This window comes from Onychomys torridus, chromosome 5, assembly GCF_903995425.1.
Source record: "Onychomys torridus chromosome 5, mOncTor1.1, whole genome shotgun sequence".
Lineage (NCBI taxonomy): Eukaryota > Metazoa > Chordata > Mammalia > Rodentia > Cricetidae > Onychomys > Onychomys torridus.
This window is the reverse complement of record NC_050447.1, coordinates 38,588,168-38,610,762: the sequence shown is the minus strand read 5'-3', so window position 1 is coordinate 38,610,762 and position 22,595 is coordinate 38,588,168. Positions and strand designations below refer to the sequence as shown.

At 56.3% G+C, this 22,595-nt stretch overlaps 2 protein-coding genes across 5 annotated transcripts in view; both read right to left on the bottom strand.

The window, feature by feature from the left end:
- The window catches only part of Mtss2 (MTSS I-BAR domain containing 2), a 21,104-nt gene extending 10,938 nt beyond the window's left edge, over positions 1–10,166 (bottom strand). For 2 of the 4 annotated variants that reach the window (XM_036186948.1, XM_036186950.1), the window contains exons 1-9: positions 9,858–9,982; positions 5,485–5,546; positions 5,322–5,395; positions 4,617–4,701; positions 4,422–4,513; positions 4,250–4,324; positions 2,951–3,108; positions 2,511–2,618; positions 1,645–1,742 (exon numbers count right to left, since the gene is read on the bottom strand). In XM_036186948.1, coding sequence (XP_036042841.1) covers positions 1,645–1,742; positions 2,511–2,618; positions 2,951–3,108; positions 4,250–4,324; positions 4,422–4,513; positions 4,617–4,701; positions 5,322–5,395; positions 5,485–5,546; positions 9,858–9,926 — 821 coding nt within the window. In that variant the 5' untranslated portion in view covers positions 9,927–9,982. Of the gene's footprint in view, positions 1–1,644; positions 1,743–2,510; positions 2,619–2,950; positions 3,109–3,964; positions 3,974–4,249; positions 4,325–4,421; positions 4,514–4,616; positions 4,702–5,321; positions 5,396–5,484; positions 5,547–9,857 lie in introns of all 4 variants that reach the window. The other 2 variants (XM_036186947.1, XM_036186949.1) reach the window with 2 other exon arrangements.
- Positions 10,167–11,259: 1,093 nt separating this feature from the next.
- Positions 11,260–21,424, bottom strand: LOC118583549 (protein VAC14 homolog). The gene is made up of 5 exons (XM_036186958.1): positions 21,249–21,424; positions 19,920–20,038; positions 18,784–18,863; positions 16,173–16,323; positions 11,260–11,845 (listed from the first exon to the last, which is right to left on the bottom strand). Exons 1-5 carry the CDS (start codon positions 21,378–21,380, stop codon positions 11,683–11,685), a joined length of 645 nt encoding a protein of 214 aa, XP_036042851.1. The 5' UTR covers positions 21,381–21,424; the 3' UTR covers positions 11,260–11,682.
- Between the last annotated feature and the right edge of the window lie 1,171 nt (positions 21,425–22,595).

Below are 22,595 nucleotides of genomic sequence, written 5' to 3'. Positions count from 1 at the left end.
GAGACCCAGGGACTACTGAAGCGTTCTGGGGTGACATGTCTCAGTGCTGGGGAGTCCCTGTCAGGGTATACCCAAAGTGAGGAGTCCCTCTGCCTCCCACGCTACCATCAGATTGGTTGTTCATAGGTTCATGATGGGGAAGCTGAGTCACCAGGCATTGGAAACTGAGAACAGACACAAGCCTGGTAGTTTCTAAACTGCCTCCTCACAGCCTGCTGCTTGCTGTCTAGTCACAGTTAACGACCCGGCATATGGTGAGATGATGGTGTCTGGAAATGGAGGTTGCTTGCCAGGTGGGTCCTACCTTGTTATCACCTTGTTACCCCCTCTCTTTTGGATCACAGTTTTCCATGGCTCTCCCTTCTGCCCAGCTATTCCCCTCTGGCCAGCATTCCTGGCAGTGAAGATTGCCCTACTCCTGGACATGATCTTGGGCCTCCAAGGCTCCACCCCTAAACATCGCCTTTGTAATCACATTCCTCGGGGGACAGTCACCACTCATTCAAGGTCTGAGGAGGCCCCAGAGGCTGTGGGCCCACCTCTTGGTGTGGGATACACTGATCACTGGGTCTAGCTTCTCTCTAGTTCCCGGTGCCCAGACAGAGGGCATTCTGGGGAGGGGAGTACCTGGGACAGAGCTCCCCTAGTCTCTAAGTTGCTCTGAGTTCACTGCCCTCCCTTCCTGGGGACCCTTGAACTATAAGCATCTCCTTCATACTGACCTCAGATCCAGTCTGTTGGATGAGCAAGACTTCAAGCTTCTCCCTATCTCTGTGAGACCTAAAAAGCCCACTCAAGCCAAGGGCGAAAGCCTGTGGCAACTTCTGGGGACCAACTGAGGCAACGGCCAGGCTGGAGTGTCCTTTACCCTGAAGTCCAAACATATTCCCAGAAACCACCACACCACTTTTTGATCTGAAACATTTTTAGTTTTGTTTATTGAGGCAGGGACTCATATAGTCTCGGCTGGCCTCCAACTTGATACATAGTTGGGAATGACCTTGAATTACTGCCTTCCCTCCCCCAAATGCTGGGATTAAAGGCGTGTACCATCACCACCTGAACAGTCTCTACGTAGTCCTGACACTCTATGTAGTCTAGCCTGGCCTTGAACTCACAGAGATCTACCTGCCTCTGCTTCCCTAGTGCTGGGATTGAAGGGGTGTGTACTACTACAAATGTTAAAATTTATTTTTGGGGGACAGGGGTCTTAATAAGCAGCCCAGGTTAGCTTTGAACTGTTGATCTTCCTGCTTTCCTTCCCAAGTATTAGGATTACTGGACTGCATCACCACACACAGTTAGATCTCACCTTCTTATTACCATACCACATTGTCCTAGGCCTGGCAGGGACCAATGGCTAAATCACGACTCAAGTGTTTTAGCTTCCCTCCTGGCACAATGATGCCAGGACTCACTGGAGAAAAAGCCGTGGCACAATATTGCTCCATCAATGAAGCCTCTGCCCGCCTTCCCTGCCATTCAATGCTTGTGCCCCTATCTCCTACATGTGAAAAGTCCTAGGGTGCCTGGATGCTGTGAGAGTTCTGAGGTGCTAAAGCAATTGCCAACCCAGCTTTCCTGGGTTTCCCTAGACCCTCTTGGGATTACCTCCCCTTCAATCTCCATGAGCTCCCCACCCACCTGCACATGCTAGACTTCCGGGAGCTGGAGCTGCTGGGTGATGAGGGTGGTGTCTGGTATGACCAGCTGTAGTCAGAGCCTTTTAGATCTTTGATTACCTGGACAGAGACATGGGGGTGGTCATTAGAGTCAGTTCCTAACCTACAGAATGTCTTATCATGCTTCAGAGAGCTGGTAGGGCAGGACATCCTCCACTGTGTGCTCAACTATGAACCTCAGGAGACAACGCTGAAGGTCTCAAGCCACCCTAGCCTTCTCCTAACGCTGGCTTATTCCTGAGCCCCATCCACCAGGTAGGAGACAAGGGACAAGCAGGTGCTCCCGAAGACGGATGTCATGGAAATGCTGGGAGCACCATGACATCAGGGGTTGAGACAGTCTCTGGACTTTGCTGAGTCTTGTTTTCTCCTGTGAACTGGAGCCAGCTCAGAACACCATTGAGAGAACTCAGTGAGGCAACCTGAGGGGGTTTGCTACAGGGTGTGGGGTACCCAGGAAGTTCCCAACCACAGGAGCTGACCAGTGAAGTGTGTGCCTCTGTGTGGGGTGGGTCTGGCTCTATGGGAAGGGATGGTGTTCTGGGAGTGGATGGCAGCCAGGGATCTCTGTTTCGAAGAGTGAAGCCCTAGGGACCTGGCTTCTGCCCATCTGTGTTGCTATGAGCCCTCCTGGGTCCTGAGCACATCTTACATCACCTGGGTAGGTATTCCCAGAAATCTCACAGGGGCTGTTGGACAGTTTCTGGTCATCTTCTCTCAAGTGCCTCCCCCAAACTCCCTCCTCTTTGATCTACTCTCCCCACACGAGGGTAGGACCATCTTTTCCCTGGTCCTGGTCTCGGCCCTTGACTCCAGGGGTAGCCGCACCTGCTCACTGGCGGGAGGCAGCTTGTGGGGTTCCGCGGTCAGTACCACCAGGTCGTCAATGATGCCCTGCAGGTGGGTGATCTCTCCCAGCATGGTCAGCTCGCCGTTCTGAGGACGCAGTCAGTCAGTCCCTAGGCCCCCACACCCGGCCACCCACTCCGGAGACACAGGCCCGTTAGGCCTCTCCTCTCTTGCCCTTGCCTACTCATCAATGCTGATTCAGGCTGGGCCTGTACATCCAGGGTAACTCATGTGACCATCTGTCTAGATTCAGCCAGACTGTGCTAAGCTATAAGACCCGCTTTCAGGCCAGATAGACTGGACCTTGAGTGAATTCACCTAAGATCCCCAAGAAGCAATGTGGGAGGTTAAGAGGTCTACCCTGGGTCTGCCCTCTGCCCCTCCCCAGGGAGGAGGGTCCAGATCATCAAGAGACCCACCACCACAGGCTGAAGGAAGGTGATGAAGGTGCAGAAGCGGCCCCGCTCCTCAATCAGCGCTCGGCGCACCGCCTGCTTCTCGGTCTCTTCCAGGAGCAGGTACATGTCGTTGACGTCTTGCAGTGCACTGTCCAGCTGAGGCTGCAGGTCTCCTTTCCCTGCAGGGGTTGGGAGGAGAGGCCGCCCTGGGGACGCTGGCCTGCCTGGTGGGCTGTACCCATGGCTTAGGCCCCTGTGGTGGTGTTTTTGGCTGTGGGGTTGGGGACAAGGGAGCCAGGGAGCATGGAGCAGACTCTAAGGCTCGTTGGAGGGGCCGGTCCCACCAGAGCAGGCAGAGAAGACACACGGACAGACAGACACACACAGCAACACCAAGCTGTACAGCCACTTGGGATCTGTAGGCTAGACTACAGGGAGGCCAGCTGGAGGCCTCTATCACTCAGGATGCTTTAACTGGCCTAGCATGGCAGCCCTGACCTCAAGAGAGAGGGGGAGATGGCTGAAAGCAGGTCAAGGGAGAGCAGGGTAGGGGCTCAGCTCAGCTTCAGGTCAGGCTACTAAGAGGTGCAGGGTCAGGAGCTGTGGCTGGGCCTGGGAGCAAAGAGGAGAGTCTCAGCATGGGTCATAACTCAGCTCGGGGACCAGTGCACAGGCTAGCAAGAGCGGCACAAAGAAGCAGCGAGAAACAGAGAGAGGCAAGAGGATGATGTGGAGTGGACGGTGAGTGGGGAGTGACAGGTGACCTGTGACCCTCACCCTGCCCAGCCACTGAACCCCTCCTGGCCTGGCAGACTGACCCAGCAGTGGCTTGGGACTCATTTCTGGCCAGGGGTCCCAAGAGAACCGGGGGGAAGCGTGCCCCAGGCCCCTCCCTTGGTAGACCGACCACCTTCCTTATTCCTTCTTGGTCTGGAGAGGTTCCTTCCAATGGCCCTGAGCTGGGGGGTGGGGGCGGAGGCAGACAAATGCGACAAGGAGGGAAGGAGCAGCTGGAGGGACGGACATTTGACTTACCAAGCAGCTCTACAGGACGGATGTGGGAGGAGGAGGAGAGGAGACAGAGAAAGAAAGAATGTGTGAAAGACAGCCAGATGAGCCACTCCTGGGGAGGGGTGGGGGCCTGGGCAGTCTGGGGTGCTGGGTGCTCCCTCAGTCCCACCCGACATGTTGGGAGTGTCCTGTGTTGGGACAGGATCCCCCCTGGCCAGGATGATGCCCTGGGGGTGCTCCACAGGGTGGTTGGGGCTACGGAATGGGGCCCGAGGGACTGGGCCTCAGTGCGGGTGCTGTGGGCGCTACCTTTGCGCGCTTTCTTCTGTAGCTTCAGTGTGTCGGATGACTTCTTTTTGATTTCGTGCCTGGCTCGTTTGTACTCTGCGCAGGGGCGACAAGGGGAGCTCCAGTGAGGGGTTCCCTGTGGAGAGGTTCGGGACCCCCCCCCCCCCCCCACCGCCACAAAGCTGCACCCTACCTTTCGCATGGTCCTTATCCAGTTGGTTGGCCGACTTCTTCCAGTCTTCGATGCGCTCCTGGAGTGGATTGATGAGACTTTCCAGCAGCGCGCTGTGGGAGAGAGCCGCGCGTTAGGGCTCGCAGGCGGAGCTAGGTCAGGGATGGCCTCCCTAGGCTAGGATACCCCTACGGTCGGTCGGCTGTGCCCACTCACTTGGTGAACTGCCGCAGCTTGGTCTCGATGCTGCGGTGGCGCATGCACATGCGCGTGAGTGCTGAGCCAATGTCCCGCGTGGCCCCTGGCAAGGAAGCAAGCTGCATGGGGAAGGCGCCTGGCTGGGGACCTCTGCAGTCCCGGCCTCGGGCCACGAGGGGGCGCGCTGTTCCACAAAGGCCGCCCCTGCCCCGCCCCCATCACCGGCAATCCTGGATCCCTTGGGACTAGGGCTTCGGGTGCCCTGCTAGCCAGCCAGTCTTGGAGCTTCCCCTCTTTCCTAGCTGGGACAAAGAAAAGGCAGCAATAGTTCTGAATGGTCCTACTGGGACCCAGGTAGGTGCAGCAGACTCCAGGGGCGGCAACCCTGGGTTGTGTTACCGCTCAAAAGCACTGAAGCCCAGGCGCTTGCTAGATGGACCAGGAGGAAAGGGGCCTCCAAGTCCCCAAGGACTATTCACCTGCCCCATACAACTCGCAGAAGGCACATGGGGATGGCTGGCTAAGGAAGGGTTGACTGAGCTGCCCACAGCAAGAGGGTGATCTCCTGGTAACATCCCTGTCACTGCTCACCTGTCCCATGCCATCACAGCAGAAGCCAAGGTCTCCATTCTGGGCTTTGTGTCCTTCCCATGGCCCATATCCCTTTCCAGCCTCCCGGCCCACTGGGCGCATCCCCCACCTCCAACCACGCTCCCTCCCCACCTCGGGTGTTGGTGGCCATGTCAGCTACTTTCTGGAAGGCATCTAGGAAGGCCACAGCAGCCAGCACGGTGGTCCTGGGGAGATACACAGTGGTCAGCAGGCGAGAGGCCCTTCGTTCTCTAAGCCATCCCTCCCCAGCGAGGGCAACCCTGCACAGCCTCACCTCAGCTGAGAGTGGAGCTTCGCAGCCTTGGAGTTGAAGTCTTCCCAGATGGGGTAGGAGCTCTGTGGTGACGTGGGAGAGCAAGTAAGATGTTGTGAGAAGGGGCTACAGGCATCCCCACATGTCCAAACTCTGGGCAGTTTCTGAGATGGCCCTGTTCCCACACTGGGGAGGTGCCTGAGCCCTAGGAGGCAAGAGAGGGGCCCGGGGCCCAGGACTAGGCATGCAGAAGTCTGACTGGTCTGCAGTTGGTAACCATGTACCACCTATGCTCCCTGGGTGGCAGATGGTCTCCTTCGGGGCTTTCTCATTAGGCTCTGGGCTCAGTCCAGTGGAGGACACTACATCCCTACCACATGTGGTGGAAGGTGGGCACTGACCTGCTTTCTAGTGCTCGGAGGAGGAGGAGGAGGCTCTGTGGAAAGTGGAGCTTGGCAGAGCTAAAGGCAGACAAGGTCTATCTAATGTGGCCCGGAAGCTGCTTTGGGCAGGCCAGTCAACCCGGGCCAGCATTGGTGGCTCCCAGGCCCAGGGAGGCCATGGCTGCTACACAGCCTGGTCAGCCTGCCTGGGACAAGTAGGCCCCAGGCTGAATGGGGCCTTGTGCAGCCAACAGAGCCACCTTTTCCCAGCCCCTCCTCTCCCCTCCAGGGGAACAGTGTGGCCTTTATCCTAGCCTGGCCAGAGGCTCTATGTTGGGAGGGGGTTTCCCAATAGGGAGGTCGGGTTCCTGGTGACTGAGTTGTCCAGTCCGATTAAGGGGCTTTTCTGGCTAATGCTCTTTCTTCATGGCCGCTAGGCCTGGAAAAGTTCAGCCCTGGCCTGGAGGGCCCTGCGGGAGACCTTGCTCTTTGACGGGTAGCCCAGGGCTAGCAAAGGCCCAGTCCCTGTCCCACATAGGCTGCCTGGGACTGAGGCTTCTCTCAAGGTAAAAGGGACAGTAGAGCCTCGGGTCCCAAGGATTCAGGGAGGGCTGCGCTTGGCTAGAACCCCAGGGTGGGTCTAGCCAGCATCTCCAGGGACAGCAAGGAGGCGGGCTGCTTCACAGACCCTCCAAAGCGCCCTCTCCCTGCCCTGTCAAGCCAGTGTCAGGGAAAGCAAATATTTGAGAAGTGCACTAAGGCTGGAAGAGGAGGCTGTGGGTGGGCTGTCCCCACCCATACAGCTCTGGATAAATAGGCCCGGGAGGTCGTCCCTAGCAGTCCCCAGGAGCTAATCTGGGCATTAGTCTCTAGGGGTCGTTCGAGAGGGGGTACTCTCACATCTCCTAAATGCCACTTGGCAGGGAAGCCTGCTAAGACCTCTGTCCAGAATGCAGAGAAAATGCTGGGCTTCAGGGCGTCCAGCCAGTTCTCCTGGTCCCCAGGAAAGCTTAGTCCCCTCAGCAACCCTTGGGCAGTCCCCTATGGTGGGGAAAAACCGTGGTGTTGGGGAAGCAAGCCCAGTTTCCCCTCAGAAGATGGATCCGGACACCCCAGTCTTTAAGGACAATGGCTTCCTTTCCCCGTGTCCCCATGGTTCATAAAGGACCTCAAAGACAGAAGAGAGGAAACGGCCTGAATGACAGGTGCCCCAGGGAGAGTGCCAGCTTCACCAGGCCCAGGATCTAAGCCCCTGTGTGTCATCACTAGCCACGTAACTGTACCACCTGGCTAAATGTTCTGGGCCAAGCAGCGGGTGCTCATGCATCTTCCAAGACCCTGTGAGTGAATCCTGAATGAAGCCCATTTTCCTGATGAGGATCAGTGAGGTTAGCTGATTTGTCTGAGGCCACAGGGATTGGGGCCAAAGTCTGGTCTTATATCTGACATATCAAGGTAGAGGGATCCTGTTTTCAGGGGAGCAGGGTGATGAGCAGCTACATGCACGGCTGGATGGGGAGGTGACAGGGACCGGGAGGATGAGGAGGGAGACACAAGCTTGGGGACTGCTCTGGAGCAGAGGAGTAGAGGGAGGTGTTCCAGTGACTAGTATGAGACACAAGTAGCTGTGGCTGAGATGGGGTGTGTGGCTTTGCGGGGTGACCCTCCTTGGGCATGCACCCCCAGCCACAGGCTTCTTCAGCTGTAAAATCAGAAGAGACACAGCTCCCTTACAGGGCTTGTGTGTGGGCTCCTAGGGGGCACTTACTGTGGGTGGACTGAAATGGGTTAAGTGGGCAAGAGCCCCCCAACCTCCCTGCTAGGAGCCCTTCCCCACAGCCAGGGTCCATGGGTCTGTGTGATACTCCCCATTCTGGATTACGATGAGCCCATTTTTTCTGGATAGCCCAGTGTGGGGTGGGGGCCCCATTGCCTCTGTTGACTAGGCAAGTCCAAGCCTCTGGCTTGAGAGAGAAGGCCGGGTGAAGAAGTAGCTCTCCAGGGCCCTCCCAGCCTCTGGGTTTGTGCTCTCCTCTGTCCATGAGGTTGAAGATATGATTACGGAACCCCGTCCCAGGCTATCCCTCAGCCCGGGGTTGGGCTTTCTAGTAGCTCCAGAGGGAGTGTTGTGGGAAGCTCGCTGGAGACCAGCCTCACGGGGCAGTCTGGTCACGAGTGAGACAGCCTGAAGCAGCTTTCTGAAGTCTAGTCAACCAGCCTTGAGGTGGCCGGTCCCCTCTATCATGTATGCCATTGACAAGGGCACATTGTGTGTGATGTGACAATACTTTCTAAATACTCTTCCATCCTGCCCCCACGTATCTAGACATCTTGCCTGCCACTTAGCCTTGAGCTCCTTGCCGAGACTGGACCTGTGTCTCATTGGAGTCCCTTGCAACTGACGGAAATGGAGGATATTGTCCTGCTGTTTCTTCTGGGCAGAAGCTACTGCTAGTTGCAGTGGTGGCTGAGTGGCTGCCAGTGGGAGGCAGTGCCGGCGGTTCCCACCCTCTGCCAGTCCAGGAGTGGCCAGGGGAGGTGGTCTGGGTTACCCAGTTTCAGAAAGGGATGCTGGCACCAAGATTAGAATGCCTACAAGACAGGCAAAGAATGCTGCAGGCCAGTGAAGGAGCCCTCAGGTTGAGCTGCCAGGGAGGGGCGTCCCAGGGGAAAGTACAGAACTATGGGAAGAGGGCATTGACATGCTGCTAAGCGGCAAGTCCCAGGCCAGTGTGGTTTCAGGCCTCTTTTTTAGGGGGTAAGGAGCTGGACGATATGCCTCTCCTCACTGGGGATGTTCCCTTTGCAGCACTGGGAGGGAGCCCCAATCTCTCAGCTCTCTGCCACTACCACCTTCCGAAAGCACTTGCCTGAAACCCTTGGGTAGGGTGCAGCTGTATGTGGGTTCTACAGCCCCCAGGGTCTAGTAGGATTCTGGGTGGTGTGTGTGAGCCTAAGGTGGGGGAGTGGGGAGGCTCAGGAGTTTCTGTGCAGGGCCTAGTTCCTTCCCTATCTGCCATCCTGTTCCTAGACTAAGAAAGGAGTATGGTGAAGGGCAGGAACATCGGCTCTTGACTCCCTCCCACCCTGCCACTGAAGCTAGGCTCTCCCTGCCTGGTCAGTTTGGAGCAGTCCTATCAGACACTGGACTCTTTTGGGGTGAGGGAGAATTGGGTTAAATTAGGGCTGAGGTAAGAAGCAGGATCTAATGGTCTCCTTAATGACCTTGAGCCATTCCCAGGCCTCAGTTTCCCCATCTGAAAGGGGTGCCAGCTCAGTCTGACCTTGAGTGATCAGGAAGTGGGGGTTGCTGAAAACGATTCCCTTGGCCCGGGTTGCTTCACCAACCCCGAGCCTTCTCCCTGCCTCCTCCCAAGGTGGATTCAGTCCTATCCTTGGGCTGCAGGGATGGCCCCACCCGACGTCTGGAGTACTGGAGCTTGCTGGGGTTGTTGGTGGGGGGTGGGGTTGCGTCCACGCAGAGACCGAGGTTGGCAGGGAAAGAGTTAACGGTTCTTTGCTTTATTATTTTTTCCTGCCTTGGCGGTGACAGCATTGTCTGAGCTTCGGGGCGTCGGGGTATGTGTGTGTGGGGGCATTGTGGTGGAAGGGGGCGGAGGCCCGAGAAACCTTGGATCCGTTAAAGCGACTTAAGGGTCGGTCTTGGAGACAACCGAATTCATAGTTTAGGGGTCTGGGACACAGGGAGCTCGCCGGTGCTCTCAGCCTTGGATCGGGATCGTATGGAACGACCTCGCGGACACCCCAACCTGCGAGCGAGCACTCACCCCCTCACCCGGACCCAGACAGGCACCCAGAGACCTGAATGCAAGGCGGGCGCAGCAGGACAGGCTCAGACAAGGGCACCGGCACACACACACACACACACACACACACATACACACACACACACACACGCACAAACATCGTGCCGCACGGCCACAGCAGGACACGGCTGCCCGCCACGCGTCGCTCGGAGGGGACCCGCGCCCGGAGCCCGCTCGGGGGTACCTTCATGTCGTTGACGATGGCCTGGAAGAGCCCGCCCAGGGCGCCGCACTCCTTCTCTGCCGTCTCCATGCTGGGGCCGGGCGCGCAGCAGCAGGGCGCGCAAGGGGCGCGGGGAGCCGCGCAGGGGAGGGGCCGGGCCGCCGCGGGCGCTGCTCCGGGGCCGCGCCGGGGCTCCCGCCTCGGGGCCGCGCTCTCAGCGGCCGGCAGCGCCGCGCTCCGGGGTTGCGGGCCGTGGGCGGGCGGCGCGGGCCATGGCTCGGTGAGGCTGGGGGCGCGGCGCGGGCAGTTCGCGGCGCAGCCTCGGCGCGGGCACTGGAGCGGCGGCGGCGGTAATCCGAGCCGCCGAGGCTTGGGCGTCACGTGGGCGCGGCGGAGGGAGGGCCGCGGGGAGGGAGCGCGGGAGGGGGCTGTGGGAAAGGCCGGGCGGGCGCGGGCCCATTCACGGCCAGAAACCAGGGCTTTGAAATCCGAGCCCTGGCGCTGCCAGACTGGTCGAGCTAGAGGGGCCGGCGGGCGCGGGCGCCACCGCGGGTCCGGGCGGCGCAGGGGCGGGGCCCGATCAGCCCCCGGCGGGAGCGGCCCCCCGCTTGGACCTTCAAGGCCTTGGGCTCGCTAAAGATGAGCCCCTGCCGCGGATGAGGTCCTTAGCGCACCCCGCCGGACCGATGGCTAACGCGGAGCAGGCGCCTAGAGGGGAACGGGAGCTGGCTGCGTTGGAGCTGTCCACCCCACAGGCCATCCATAAACTCCAGCCCTCCTGTACAAATGTCCTTCCGCTCCTTTTCTAACTGGTGCCGATGCCACCAGGATTGGGGGTGGAAATAGTGATGGTGTCCTGGCCTAACTTCCTCGTGAGTAGGGGGTCTGTGTCGGACCTGCTGTGTAGTGTGTGGGGATGTACGCATGTGCCGTCGTCCTGGAGACTCCAGGTGAACCTACTCTCATGAGGGGACACATAGAGCTCTAGGGAAAAGCAGGCATAAACTCGTAGCGACTAAAGGGACACTGTAGGCAATTAGGGGTTCATGCGAAGGCCAAGCCAAGAGGAGCCAACGCCTGGTGACAGGTACAGAGGTTCTTTGAGCTAAATCAAAGGTCGGGGAATCTATCTCTGACTACTTTCCTCCCACTACTCAGTAATCTGCAGTGTCCTGCTGTGCTATCCCTGCCTATGGGGACATCCACATTGCACAGGGAATCAGAAACCAGGATTAAGGAATGGGTGTAAAGGCAAGAGGAAGGTGCTGGTCCTGGGAAGAGCTGAGCCCTGGACCCACATCCCCATCAGGTGAATGAGCAGGGCTCAGCATGAAGCCAGCTTTTCAGGGCAGGCAAGGCCCCAGGGCAGCTAAGCATCAGGCTAGGCATCGGTGCTGGCAAAGAAAGGAGCAGGCAGGTTTGGTTAAGGATTCTGTCATTTCTTTATTGGGGCAGGGAGGGACATCATTCTGTAGGGGTCTTTGTGCTGGTATGTGTGCATCATCCACACAGATGTACATATACACAGACACCATGCCAGTGCTTTGGGGCCAAGGTCAAGCTCTTCTCACAGGGGAATTAGGAAGAGGCTGCTTCAGATTCTGAGGCTGTGGTCTGACTCAGGAGGGAAGCCACTGGTCCCAAGCCAAGGTGTAGCTGACAGTGCTGGGGTCCAGGCACTCCGCTGGGAGGAGTTGGGGTTAACAGAGCAGACTGTTCCCTCCCTATCCTGGGCTGGTGGTCAGGTCCAGCCCTGCCTGAGGCAGGTTCTCAGGCATCTTGCGGCCTCAGCCTGGAGACCCTGAGTGCTTCAGGGGCCACCTGGGCCCTTTTCATGCCAGGCACATCAGAGAACAACTCTTCGGTCCAGGTGATCCCCGCGTCCGCTGCGCTGGTGTCTTACTTCCAGGTGCTGTCTCTGGACTTTCTCAAAGTGCAGCAGGAGCTCTGTGTAGTCGATGCTGGGGGAGTCACCTTTCTGGGACTTGGGGGCAGCTTTCAGACTGTCTCTGGGAATGGGCAGAAGTCAGAATCAGTATCTGCATCATAGTAGGTTCTGGTGGGAGTCAGCTTCTGGGCATGTGTGTCCCTGCCCAGCAAGACCTGTACACCAGCCAGACCCATAGTGCTTGGGGTCCTATGTCTACCCCCTTTCCTGCAGCTGATGGGAACAACCAATACACTGCTTGGATATCTCTCAGCCTGTGGGCTGTTGATGGCGCCCAGAGCAGGCATTGCATGGGGAAGCATTTCCTGTTTACCAGTGGCTCCCTTTGGGGTGAGAGCCAGGGCTAGCAGCCAGCCAGGAAGCCAGCTGGGGCCTGGAACAGGGTCTGGAGAGAAGGGGAGGTAGCAACTCAGCCCTTTCTCACTCAGTGCATGGCTGGTGCTGCCGAAAGCTGGGATCACTGACGTCTCTGCTGGACCTGCAGCCTGGCAGGGCACTGGGTCCCAAGGCCCGCAGTTACTACTGTCCCCAAAGAAGAGCTTATCTCAGCAGGGGCCATGCCGATGGCACCTACAGCCTGCTGCTTCCACTCTCCTTAGCTGTTCTGTATAGCCGCATAGGTTGTGCACGGTCTATCTATGGTGCACATGGTCCTCCAACTCTTCGATGTACAGCCTTGGTGCCTCACATCAACTGTGTTTAGCTTGCCACCCAGGTCCCTGTCCCCTTCCTGTCTCTCCAGCACAGCCTTAGGTGCCCCCATCCCCCCTTCTCTTACTGGCTTGGCAAAGCCTTGGCAAAGGGTTTCATGAAGACTGAGGGCCACTCAGCTAAGCAGACTTCCTGGGACCTTTGTGTTGGTGAAGAGTTCCTAGCATGGCTGGTGCTGCCAGCAGATGGGGAAAGGAGCTAGGCAGGCCTGGCCTAGACATTTGACCTTGGGCACGTGACTCCATTTCCTACTCTATAAAGGAGGCTACCACAGGAGCCTTGCCATGGTGTGGATATAAGGTTCCCTCCTGATATTACATGAAAGACTTGCCTGGTGTCCAGCTCCAGCTCAGGTGTGAGACAGGCAGCTATACACAGCTCTACCACTCCGAGGAGAGCAAGCAGCCCGAAGCCTGGTGTACCGGGCTGCTGTCTAGACTAGGGAGACACAACAGAACTCCCACAATCACACCTTCCCTGGGGAGGTTGGCTGCACTAGAAAAACCAATGGCTGAAGCCAGAAGGTGTTGTGGCCTGCTCAGTTTCAGGTCAGGATCAGGGCACAACTGCTCCCAGATTCACCTTTGGGGAGCTGAGGCTACCTCCCATGTGCTAGCCCACACTGCTCTTTCCTCTCTTTAAGGAAGACACACTGCCTGAAAACATCTTAGAAAACATCTCAGTATCTGTGGCCGATGGTTCCCTGGGCCGTGAGCCACGGCCTCCTCAGCCAGGGTTTGACCACTGTTGGTTGACACGTGAAAGCGGCCTGGTGATGCCTACCTGGTTGTCATTTGGGGCTTCTGCTGCTGGTTGACTCCCCTGGGAAGGGGAGAAGGGGCCTCTCTGGCCCAACAGCTATCGGCAGAGAGAACAACCCAGACTCCTAAGGGGCAGAGGGAATTGGAACTTGTAGCTCTAGGTCCAGGGTGTGGCTTTTATCCAAACAATTTAATCTGGGACAGGGGAGAGATTCAAGGCCACAGAGATGACACTGGGGGTGCCCATGAGTCTACATGCTGTCTTGACAACACCCTTAGAAACCCTGGGGCCTAAGTCCAGAGCAAGGCCTAAGAAGAGGGTTTGGGGAGTGTTGTTAGTTTTGTAACTTGGCACAGACTAGAGTTACTCGGGAAGAGGGACCTCAGCTGAGGAATCGCCTCCACCAGACTGGCCTGTAGGCATGTCTATGGGCATTTCCTGATTAATGACTGATGTGGGTGGTGCCACCCCTGGGCAAGGTGGTCCTGGGTTGTATAAGCAAGCAAGCTGAGCAAGCCATGCAGAGAAAGCCAGTAAGCCACTTTCCCCATGGTCTCTGCTTCAGTCCCTGCCCTGACTCTCAGTGACGGACTATTACCTGGAACTGTAAGACAGAATAAACCCTGTCCTCCTCAAGTTGCCTTTGCTCAGTGTTTTGTCACAGCTATAGACAGCAAACTAGAACAAAGATACCGAGGGTGGGGGCTGGGGAAGCAGCTGGACCTTGCTCTCTGGGACCTCAGAGTAGTGAGCTGTTCTGCTCCATGGTAGGGGGATCCTTCCCTGCCATGATCATGCACCCTGCTGTTTGCTTGAGATGGCATCTCATGTACCTCAGGCTGGCCTTCATAGCCAAGGACACCTTTGAACTCCTGATTCTCCACCTTTACCTCTCCAGTGTTTGGATTATAAGCATCACCCTACCCATCACAAGGCCATGCTTTCTTCCCACAATCCTCAGGCACTGTAACAGGGACACCTGGCTGACATAACAGGGTGGAGTGGGGATTCCCCAGTCAGAGCTGGCACGGTCCCCTGCCATCCAACCCATGTATCTGCCACCAGCTTTTCTTTTAGGGAATCCCTCTTGCCTCTGAGGGTGGTTACGAAGCCTGGGAGTGGCCTATGGCCCCCAACCCTGGTGAGAACACAGGGAGGTGTGGGTGGTAAGTGCACAAACCTCCCCAGCTGCCCTGCTTGCAGGCAGCTGTCTGCCCCACCCTGGGCTGGGAATGCCCACAGCCCCTTTCCAGAGTGGGAGCTGCCCCTCTGCACCCAAACCTGCAACCTGACTCCTCCTCCAGCTGTCTGAGGTTCCTTACCACCCATTGTTTCCATGCCTGTATCCACATTCGACTTTCCCAGCTCCTTGCAAAGGCAGGAAGGCTGAGAACACCCCAACACTCCTGCCCAGTTAGTCCCCATGTGCATTTGTCAAGAAACTGGGAACCCAGAATGGGTATGGAACGTGTCTGAGGCTACACAGCAAAGCTACGGAGAACTTGGGCCAGATCCTATTCTAGGCCTAAAACCACTCACTGACCCACGTAGAGTCTTCTCCACAAGGGCTCATTCCTTGGGCTCAAGAGTATCTTGTTGGACCACACAGAGGCCAAGGAAGCTCTGGTACCTAGTTCCTCTGAGGATTTATCCTGCCCTGACTGGGACAGCTTTCCTCCCTCCCCACCCCCCAGACAAGAAAGCGGCTCTGGGGAGTGGCAGGGTTTGTTGCCTGGCCTGAGGCCTCTCCCAGGGCAGTGCCCTTCCTCCACCTTCCCCTCATCAGTGCCCATGGAGGGCAGGCCGAGGAGGCACACTATCACCTCAAGGCCTCTCTCCTCTCAGAAGCAGGAGATGCTCATCTGGGAGGAATCTACAGCAGCCCAAGCCTGCAGTGGCTTTCCTGCATCCTGGTATGTATACTCAACACACCAAGTACTCCAGACTTCACTTGGTTGAAACTTGGAGCTGACAAGACACAGTCAGCTCAGGTTGACTGGGAAAGGTGCAGGGAAGGGTAGACTGGGCAGCAGGCCTATCCTGAGGCTGTCTGCATCTACCCTCAGGGCAAATGCCTGAGGCCTTCGCTGCAGCAAGGCGCCAGGCCTGCTGAGTGGCTCCACTGGCCTAGGAGGGAATTCTAGACACACAGGGCAGCTGATGCAAGTTGGGTGCACTCCATTCAGTGTAAATCTTCTCAGTGGCTCTGCTTGTTTCCATGGTGACCTGACAAGTGAAATTTTCCATCTCCAATGCCAAATGCCTGTGGATGAGGCAAAGCCTCCAAGGGTTACCAAATATAGACACAGCCCAACAGGCTGTGGGGCCAGGGCCAGCAGAGGGTTCAGGGTGGGAGCTTGGATCCCCCTGCCCAGAGGATGCCAGGCTGGGCCAGTCAGACATGTTCTTCCTGAGAGTAGGACCCTAGCAGAATAGTTCAGGTACATTCTTGCCTTCTATTCCTCTGGAATGGTAGTGGGAAGGTCCTAGTGAAGCTGGGGCTCTCAGAGGGTCAGGTGAGCATCTACTAGAATGGAATGCCAGGGTATCTAAGCTTGGAGGTGCCTAAGACTTGGCTCTACCTAGCTCTCTGGACCCCTCACTCACTCTCCATTCCTGGAGCTCCTCTGTCTAGGGGCCTCTGCTGGGCAGAAATCACAAACTGTGGCCTAGTCTCTCTGAGCTCCCCCAGGCTGCTCAGAAAAGCACAGCCATATATTTCTGTCCTGTAAACATTCCCAGAACCTCCCGTCTTGGGATCTGTTGTGGATTTGAAGACAAAAGAAAGGTAGTTGTGGGGTGGACAGGGTTGATATGACAAAGGGGTATAGGAACAGGGCACTTCAGCAAGCCCCTAGGATCTCCCACGGTATAGGCCTAGAGGCAGAGGGCAGTGCCCTGGGCCCAGCACTCACTCAGTCTGCAGCAGCTCAGGGTTGGGCACACACTGGAGCCGGTGAGAGAGCAGCTGGAAGGCACTGCTCTGGGGCAGCAGCATGAGCAAGCCGTACAGGGCCTTGATCAGGTATGGGTTGTTCTTCACATCCAGCAGTTGCAGGCGCAGATCTGCAGCAGGGTAGAGGTCAGGGGTCAGGGATCTTGGCACTGCTCTGGAATATACTACCCTTGGCCTGTCTGGAGAGGACTGGAAGCTTCCCAACCTGGCACTGCTAGGTTGAGACATACCTGCCTTAGGATGAAGCAGTGGGGCTCCTCCCTAGCCAGCCAGGCCTGGGCCCCTTCTCTCACAAAATTTTAGCCATTTCCATGACCTAATTTCTCCCTATCCAGCCATTTGACTGACCTATCTGGCAGCCCCCTCTGCCTAAGATCCCAAACCTGCTGTTGGGCTAGGCCCACCTCCCCAGGCTCAGCTGCTTCCTTGGTAATGAGGGCTGGGGGTGGGGGCTTGTAGAATAACAGATTCCCCAGTTGGCTCTGCACGTGCCAGCACGTGAGCTATAAATAGGGTGAGCTGGAGAGAAAGAGTGGGTTAGGGCTTGGCTAAGGGAGGGCAGGAGGAAAATGCCTTTTTGTGTAGTGAGGCGTACACCAAAGCCCAGAGTGTCTGGGAGGTGATTTGGATATCCAACTTAGACACAGCCACTCACCGCCCCATCCTTTCAAGGGCAGGGACACTCTTGCTCTCTGCCCAGGATGTATGTCAACCCTAGGAGTCTGGACCTGCTAGTGGCTAGCTGCATCTCAAGGTGGCTGCAGCCTACCCAAGGCCTGATGGGGAGAGCAGACAGGGGCGTTGCTTTCCCTGACCTCCTGCGCCTTTCGAATGCCACTGCTCCTCCTGCATCCTAGACCTTGGCAGGCCTTACTGTAGACATGAGCCACTCCTTCCAGAGAGTGGTCCTGTCTCCCAGCAGGAGTTGGGCAAGGAGTCTGGGAGGATGCTGGGAGCCTGAGCAGACAGGCCTTGGTGCCAGGTAGCAGAGGACTAGGTGGCCTCTCTTAGTTCCTCCTCTTATCCCAAGTGGCAGAAGTCATAGGCACCTATGATACGGGTAACATCCATATCTGATAGTCATCCAAGTTTCCCAGCACAGAACTCCTACAATCTTCAGCCTCTGAAACAAAATGTCTTGCATTGAAGGGTGAGCTGATCACCAATGGCCAAAGTAAATCAACCATGCTTAAATGAAGCTCCCATAGACACTCAGGGTTAGGCTGGAAAGGTATGCCCTCCTCTTCCTCTGACTCCACTGCAGTGTCCTTTATGGGGAGCAGTGAATTTGCTTCCCAGAGTCCTGAGAACCACTCAAGCAAACTGATTAAACCCAAGGGCTTGGGTGAGCCCTCATTCCCAGCTGGATAGTTAGAAGCCCAGGACTTATGAGACTGGATGCTAGCTCCAGATAGGCTGTGACTGGGGACTAACTTGCATTGGAGGATGCTTAGCTGGCTGGGGGAGCAGGGAGGAACAGCTGCTGGGGTTACACAAGAGTTGATCTGCAAGGTGTGTGCACAGCAAAACTTTCTACCATGCACTCAGCTCTGGAAAAGCCTGCACACACTTCCAGTTCTTTCTTCCCTTTGAACCCAGAGGAAACGAGGCCTGCCTTGCATCTTTACTGGCAGTACCTTTCCATCTTATACTTGAGGATGGACTGCTTAGGGCTTCCTCTGCATCAGCTTAGACCTGCCTTCAGGGGAGCCACTCTACTCCGTGGGGCCCCCAGGGAGTGAGATGCTAGGGAAGACATGCTTTGTTCAGGCTGAGAAGAGGCTTTCCCCCTGCTCTGCTGTCTCCGGGACCTGAGTCACCGCGGCACCTGCTGCTTGGAGCAGCTGGTCCTTGAACTGTGAGGGAGCTGGGAAGGAGGATCTCTGAGGCCCTGCATTTTCTTTTTGGTCCCAGGGTAAAGTCTTATTGCTCAGACCAGAGATGTTGCCAAGGAGCTAGAGGCCCAGGTGGCCACCTAGGCTAGGAAGGTGGCTACAGCCAGAGCTGCCTCTGGCTTCTCTAGCACACTGTCAACACACACGTTATTCAGAGTGCTTTCTGCTTTGGGGAGCAGACGCTGCATGTGTGGAGGTGCCAAGAGCTGTGCTCGCCCAGCTCACGCTGCTTCTGCACATCCAGCCTGGTGTTACTCACCAGGCTGCTCCCGCCCATTGGCTCCTGGCAAATGCTATCTTCCCTCAGGAGAGGAGACAGCACAGCTCCTGGATGAGCAGGAATACATGTACAGGGTGCCCAGAACCCCAGAGAGTCAGGGTCTGGTTTTAATATCTGATGAGTTTCATCTCAGCACTGGCCTGTGTCTATGTGACCCATTTTGAGGAAACAGACAAAATTAAGTTCTGACACCATGCATGCCATCCACTCCAGTTGGCTTATCACCAATCACTGTCACCTCTTACTATGGGGTCATGGCCCTCTTCTGTCTCCAAGTTCAGTCAAGATGGTATCTGAACTTGGCTCTAAACCTCCACCTCTTCCTCTAGGCCAGCTGAAGGCCACGGCAGGTCTATGGCCCTGTTAGAGCCAGGGGTCCGGATAAGGACTCTTACATGTAAAGATGGGACACTCAATCAGCTGCACCAGTTTGTCCACCTCTGTGAGGAAGTCCACAGTGACTTCCAGGTCCCCACTGGGTGGGCGGTCAAGGAAAGTCTCCCCATTGAAGTGTCTTTGCCCAAGGAGTGACAAAGGGTGGACCCCAGGGCCTGGGCTCAGAATTCCATGTGTCCCTCCCTGAGACCTAGTTTTCAGTGCACAGCCTGGCTCTCTTGAAGTGGATTAGCACACGAAGAATATACATCTACTCTGCCTTTCTGTCCTTCTAGATGGGATGTGGCCCAGCTGTCCCTTTTGCATGGGTGCTTGGATTCTGCTCCCACAGCTGTCCTCTGTCTTCCCGGGCTCAGGAAGACATTTGTTGTGGTCCTGTAGCTCTGCAGGAGAGGATTGGGCTACAGAGGCTCCTGGTTTTTGCCTCAGAGGATAGCTCATTAGCAGGCTAGGGAAGCTTGGGAACTGGCCAGTAGGTTCTTGGTCTCTGGGTCACATAAGTGACCAAGAAGGGCAGGCTTGGGCTTTGGAAGGGTTCCGGGCAAGAACACACTGGACCCTTCACTGAAGCCTTCATGGCCTCCAGCTTCTGGCCCATTACATCAGGAAGTCAGTCTTATTTCCTGAATATTGTTCTGATCCTAGGTCATAAATCAGGTTCAAAGATAAGAGTGTTTTGCTTCTCAGTGGTAGATTAAAAAAAAATCTGACTATGGATGCCTTCTGATGAGGCAGGTAAGTCCTGTGTATGTGTGGTGGGCTCCTGGCCCTTCTTGAAGCTTCCAAAGTTTTGCCCTGTGATCCAGCCTGCAAGTCTCCCCAGCATGTTTTGAAACAGTGCCCTTTCTATCCACAGAAGGGACTAGCAGGAGATACAGGGAACTGAGAACCGTCTCTTCTCTCACTCAGCCTGCCTCTACTCCTGACTTTTCCAGGCCTACCTCCCTACCTCCCCTTTGGGGGGCTCTCTAGGGGGCCCTGTTTACTGATAACAGCAGCTTCCTGAACACACCCCACAGCATCCCCAGCGGAAGGCCTTAGTGATGTCGGTCCCAAGCCCCGGAAGCTGAGTACAGGAAGATGGCAGCAGGGCCACTCTGGCCCTCCCTGGGGACTGAATGGCATGAGAGGATACAACTTCTGGATGAGCTCATAGGCGTGCCGGTAGTTCTGGGTGAGGAAGCAGAGCGACACGGTGGTGACTGGGTTGTGGCACCAGGAACGATACAGGCAGCAGAAGAGGTTCTGGCTTTCCTGGGGAGAGGCGCAGCAGTTAGAAGGCTGGGCTCCCTGTCACGGGGTCCGCAGGACCTATTGGGGGGGGGGAGGACCTCCAGGGGCTGTGACATGGGGCTCTTGGGGGCAGCTGGGGTGCCAGCTCAGCACCGGGCTGTGTTTGGCAGCCCGGCCGGGAACGAGTTGTCACAAAGGAAATGCTGACGGCTCCTCAGACCCTGTCATTACCTCCTGGCCTCACAGAGCCACGTGGTGGTGGCAGCAAGGGCCTACTCAAAAGTGAGCCTACCCTTTGTAAGCTGGCACTTTCGCCTCTGGCAAAATGACATAATGGTCTCTCAGAACTGTGGTTCCAGAGCCTGGGGCTGGGAAGAACTTTCCCCAGGGGCCAGGCTCCTCTGCCTATCCTCACATCCCACCTTCCCCTACTCTGGCAGCCTACCTCATGCTCTCAGTGTACCAGGCCAGTCCTGAAGCTGAGCCCACACGTAGGGAGCCCCTGAGCCTGAAGAAAATTCTTAAGGCCTCTGGGAATGTCTGCAAGGAACCACAGGAGGAAGGCAGGGCTGTGGCCAGGATCATTCCAAGCCACTGGGCCTCAGATGTCCTCATAGACAAGGGCTAAATGTCCTTGAGCCTCCTAGGGAAGGGCTGAGGTCATGCTGGACAGGGGGCAGAGGGAAAAATGACCCAAACCCAGACTGGGAAATAAATTCCTGGCACTCATGCATTCATGATGGCACAGGTCTCTGTAAGCTGAGGGAAGCCCAATGTCTCAGCCAAATCATGTGGTCCTGTGAGCTGCATGTCTCTCTGATCTTTCTGATCTACCTTTGAGCATCCTTACCCAAAGCCTGGGACAGGAAACAATGAGATACTATGGCTGATGACAGGCATTTTATAAGACAGATGTGTCCAGCTGTGGGAGTGGGGCCAGAGCAAGGAGGAATACAAGGAGAGCAATTAACCTTTTGTTTCCTAGCAGTATTTCAATTCTGACCATGAGAAGGGCCTTTGCTAAGCAGAGTGTCCCAGAACCAGCAGAGCCTCTTTCCAAAGGAATAGTGAAAGGTAGATCAGGAACTGGGGAGAGCATGTGGACCTGGCCATGGGCAGAGAAGATTCCCAGTTTACCCACCCCCTGTGAGCTTCCTGGGATCAATCAGCTGAGGAGTGAGCTGAGGGTGCCTGTGCACCCACAGGCCTAACACTGAGGTCAGAGAAGTACCAGAGTCTTCAGGTCCTTGAGCTGGTTTCTCAGCTGGAAGAGCTCAGTGGAGGTGAGCAGAATAGTATTGAGGGTGTGCACCATGGTGGACGCGAACTTGAGGTCCTCTTCCCGAAGCAGGATGTCTGCCATAGAGTGGAAAATGTTCTCTGCATTCAGCAGGAGGCAGAGCTGCCTGGAAAACAAACCAGAAAAAGTCACACAATGGAGACTTTCCAGGCCCTAGAGGAATCTGCTCTTTTCTGGGGCTGTGGGGCCTTGGTGCTGGAGTGTACATAGGAACGGGACCTCTGAACACAGAGAGCCGCTCTTTACTTCCCAACATCACCTACCTTGATCAAGAAGCCATGGCTTATATGCTCTATTTGTGTCCTTCCTCCCCTATAGGGATTCACCAAGATGCCTTCCTAGGATTTCATCTACATCCACAAATCTGCCTCCCCGTGCCAAGGTGTTCCTGCCCCTCTTGGACCTTACTTCTCTCTAGACTTCATCTGAGAATACCTCCACACACAAATCAGAAAAGCCCCCAGGGTCAGAGTGTCTGTGCTGTTCAGCTGTAGCCTTAGCTAGAGGGATTCCTGCAAGTCTCTGAGCCCAGAAGCATTTGGGGGCTGAATGGACCCCATGTCAACCCAGTGGAGTAGGGAGGTGAAGCAACTGGACCATAGCAGTGCCTGGCTCCACTGGCCCCCCTATATTTCTTTTGGTAAGAGCCTTGGGGTAAGGACTAGGCCCTAAGAAAGAGGCTCTGTCACCAAAGAGGAACCTAAAGAATGAAGAAAAGCAGGTTTCCCAGGGTCCCTGGGGCAAGCTGAAATAACAGCAGACAAGCACATTTTGAAGTCAGACTGGGAGGAGCCTGTTGGTGAAGCAGAAGTGGGCAAGGAGCTAGTGAGCAGGTGAGTGTGCCTGCCTTCTGTTGGATAGGATTAGTGGTTCAAGACACCTTCTGTGTCCCATGGCCTCTGGTCTGGGGCTGAGGTCTCCTGCCTGCCTGCCTGCCCCCTCTAACCACAAGGAAGCAGCAGCACAGACTAGACAAGGGGCAGAGGCCTCAAAAGTACTGTGCACTGAAGGACATGAACCACGCTTTGTGCTGCCAGCCTCGAAAAGTTCCAACAAGGCTACTTCCTGCCAGGCACTGACCTTGTATGGAACTTGATCAGGGCTGAATTTCTTCCTTCTCTGTGAACACCAGCCATGGCTTTGCGACCAGGCTTGAGGTGATTCTGCCGCACCCCCAGCCAAACCCCGAGTATTTGGTCATGGAGAGGCCAAACCATGAAGCACAAGTATCTCTAGTCTAGACCCAATGGAACTGGCAGGCGTGGGCATGGTGGGGTG

Coding starts and splice junctions, on each gene's coding strand:
- LOC118583549 (XM_036186958.1), bottom strand. CDS start 21,380: ATGGCAGACATCCTGCTTCGGGAAGAGGACCTCAAGTTCGCGTCCACC. Junction 20,039..21,248: donor TCAAGGACCTGAAGACTCTG/GTACTTCTCTGA, acceptor GCCTCTCCCCAG/GAAAGCCAGAACCTCTTCTG. Junction 18,864..19,919: donor TATGAGCTCATCCAGAAGTT/GTATCCTCTCAT, acceptor CCGCCCACCCAG/TGGGGACCTGGAAGTCACTG.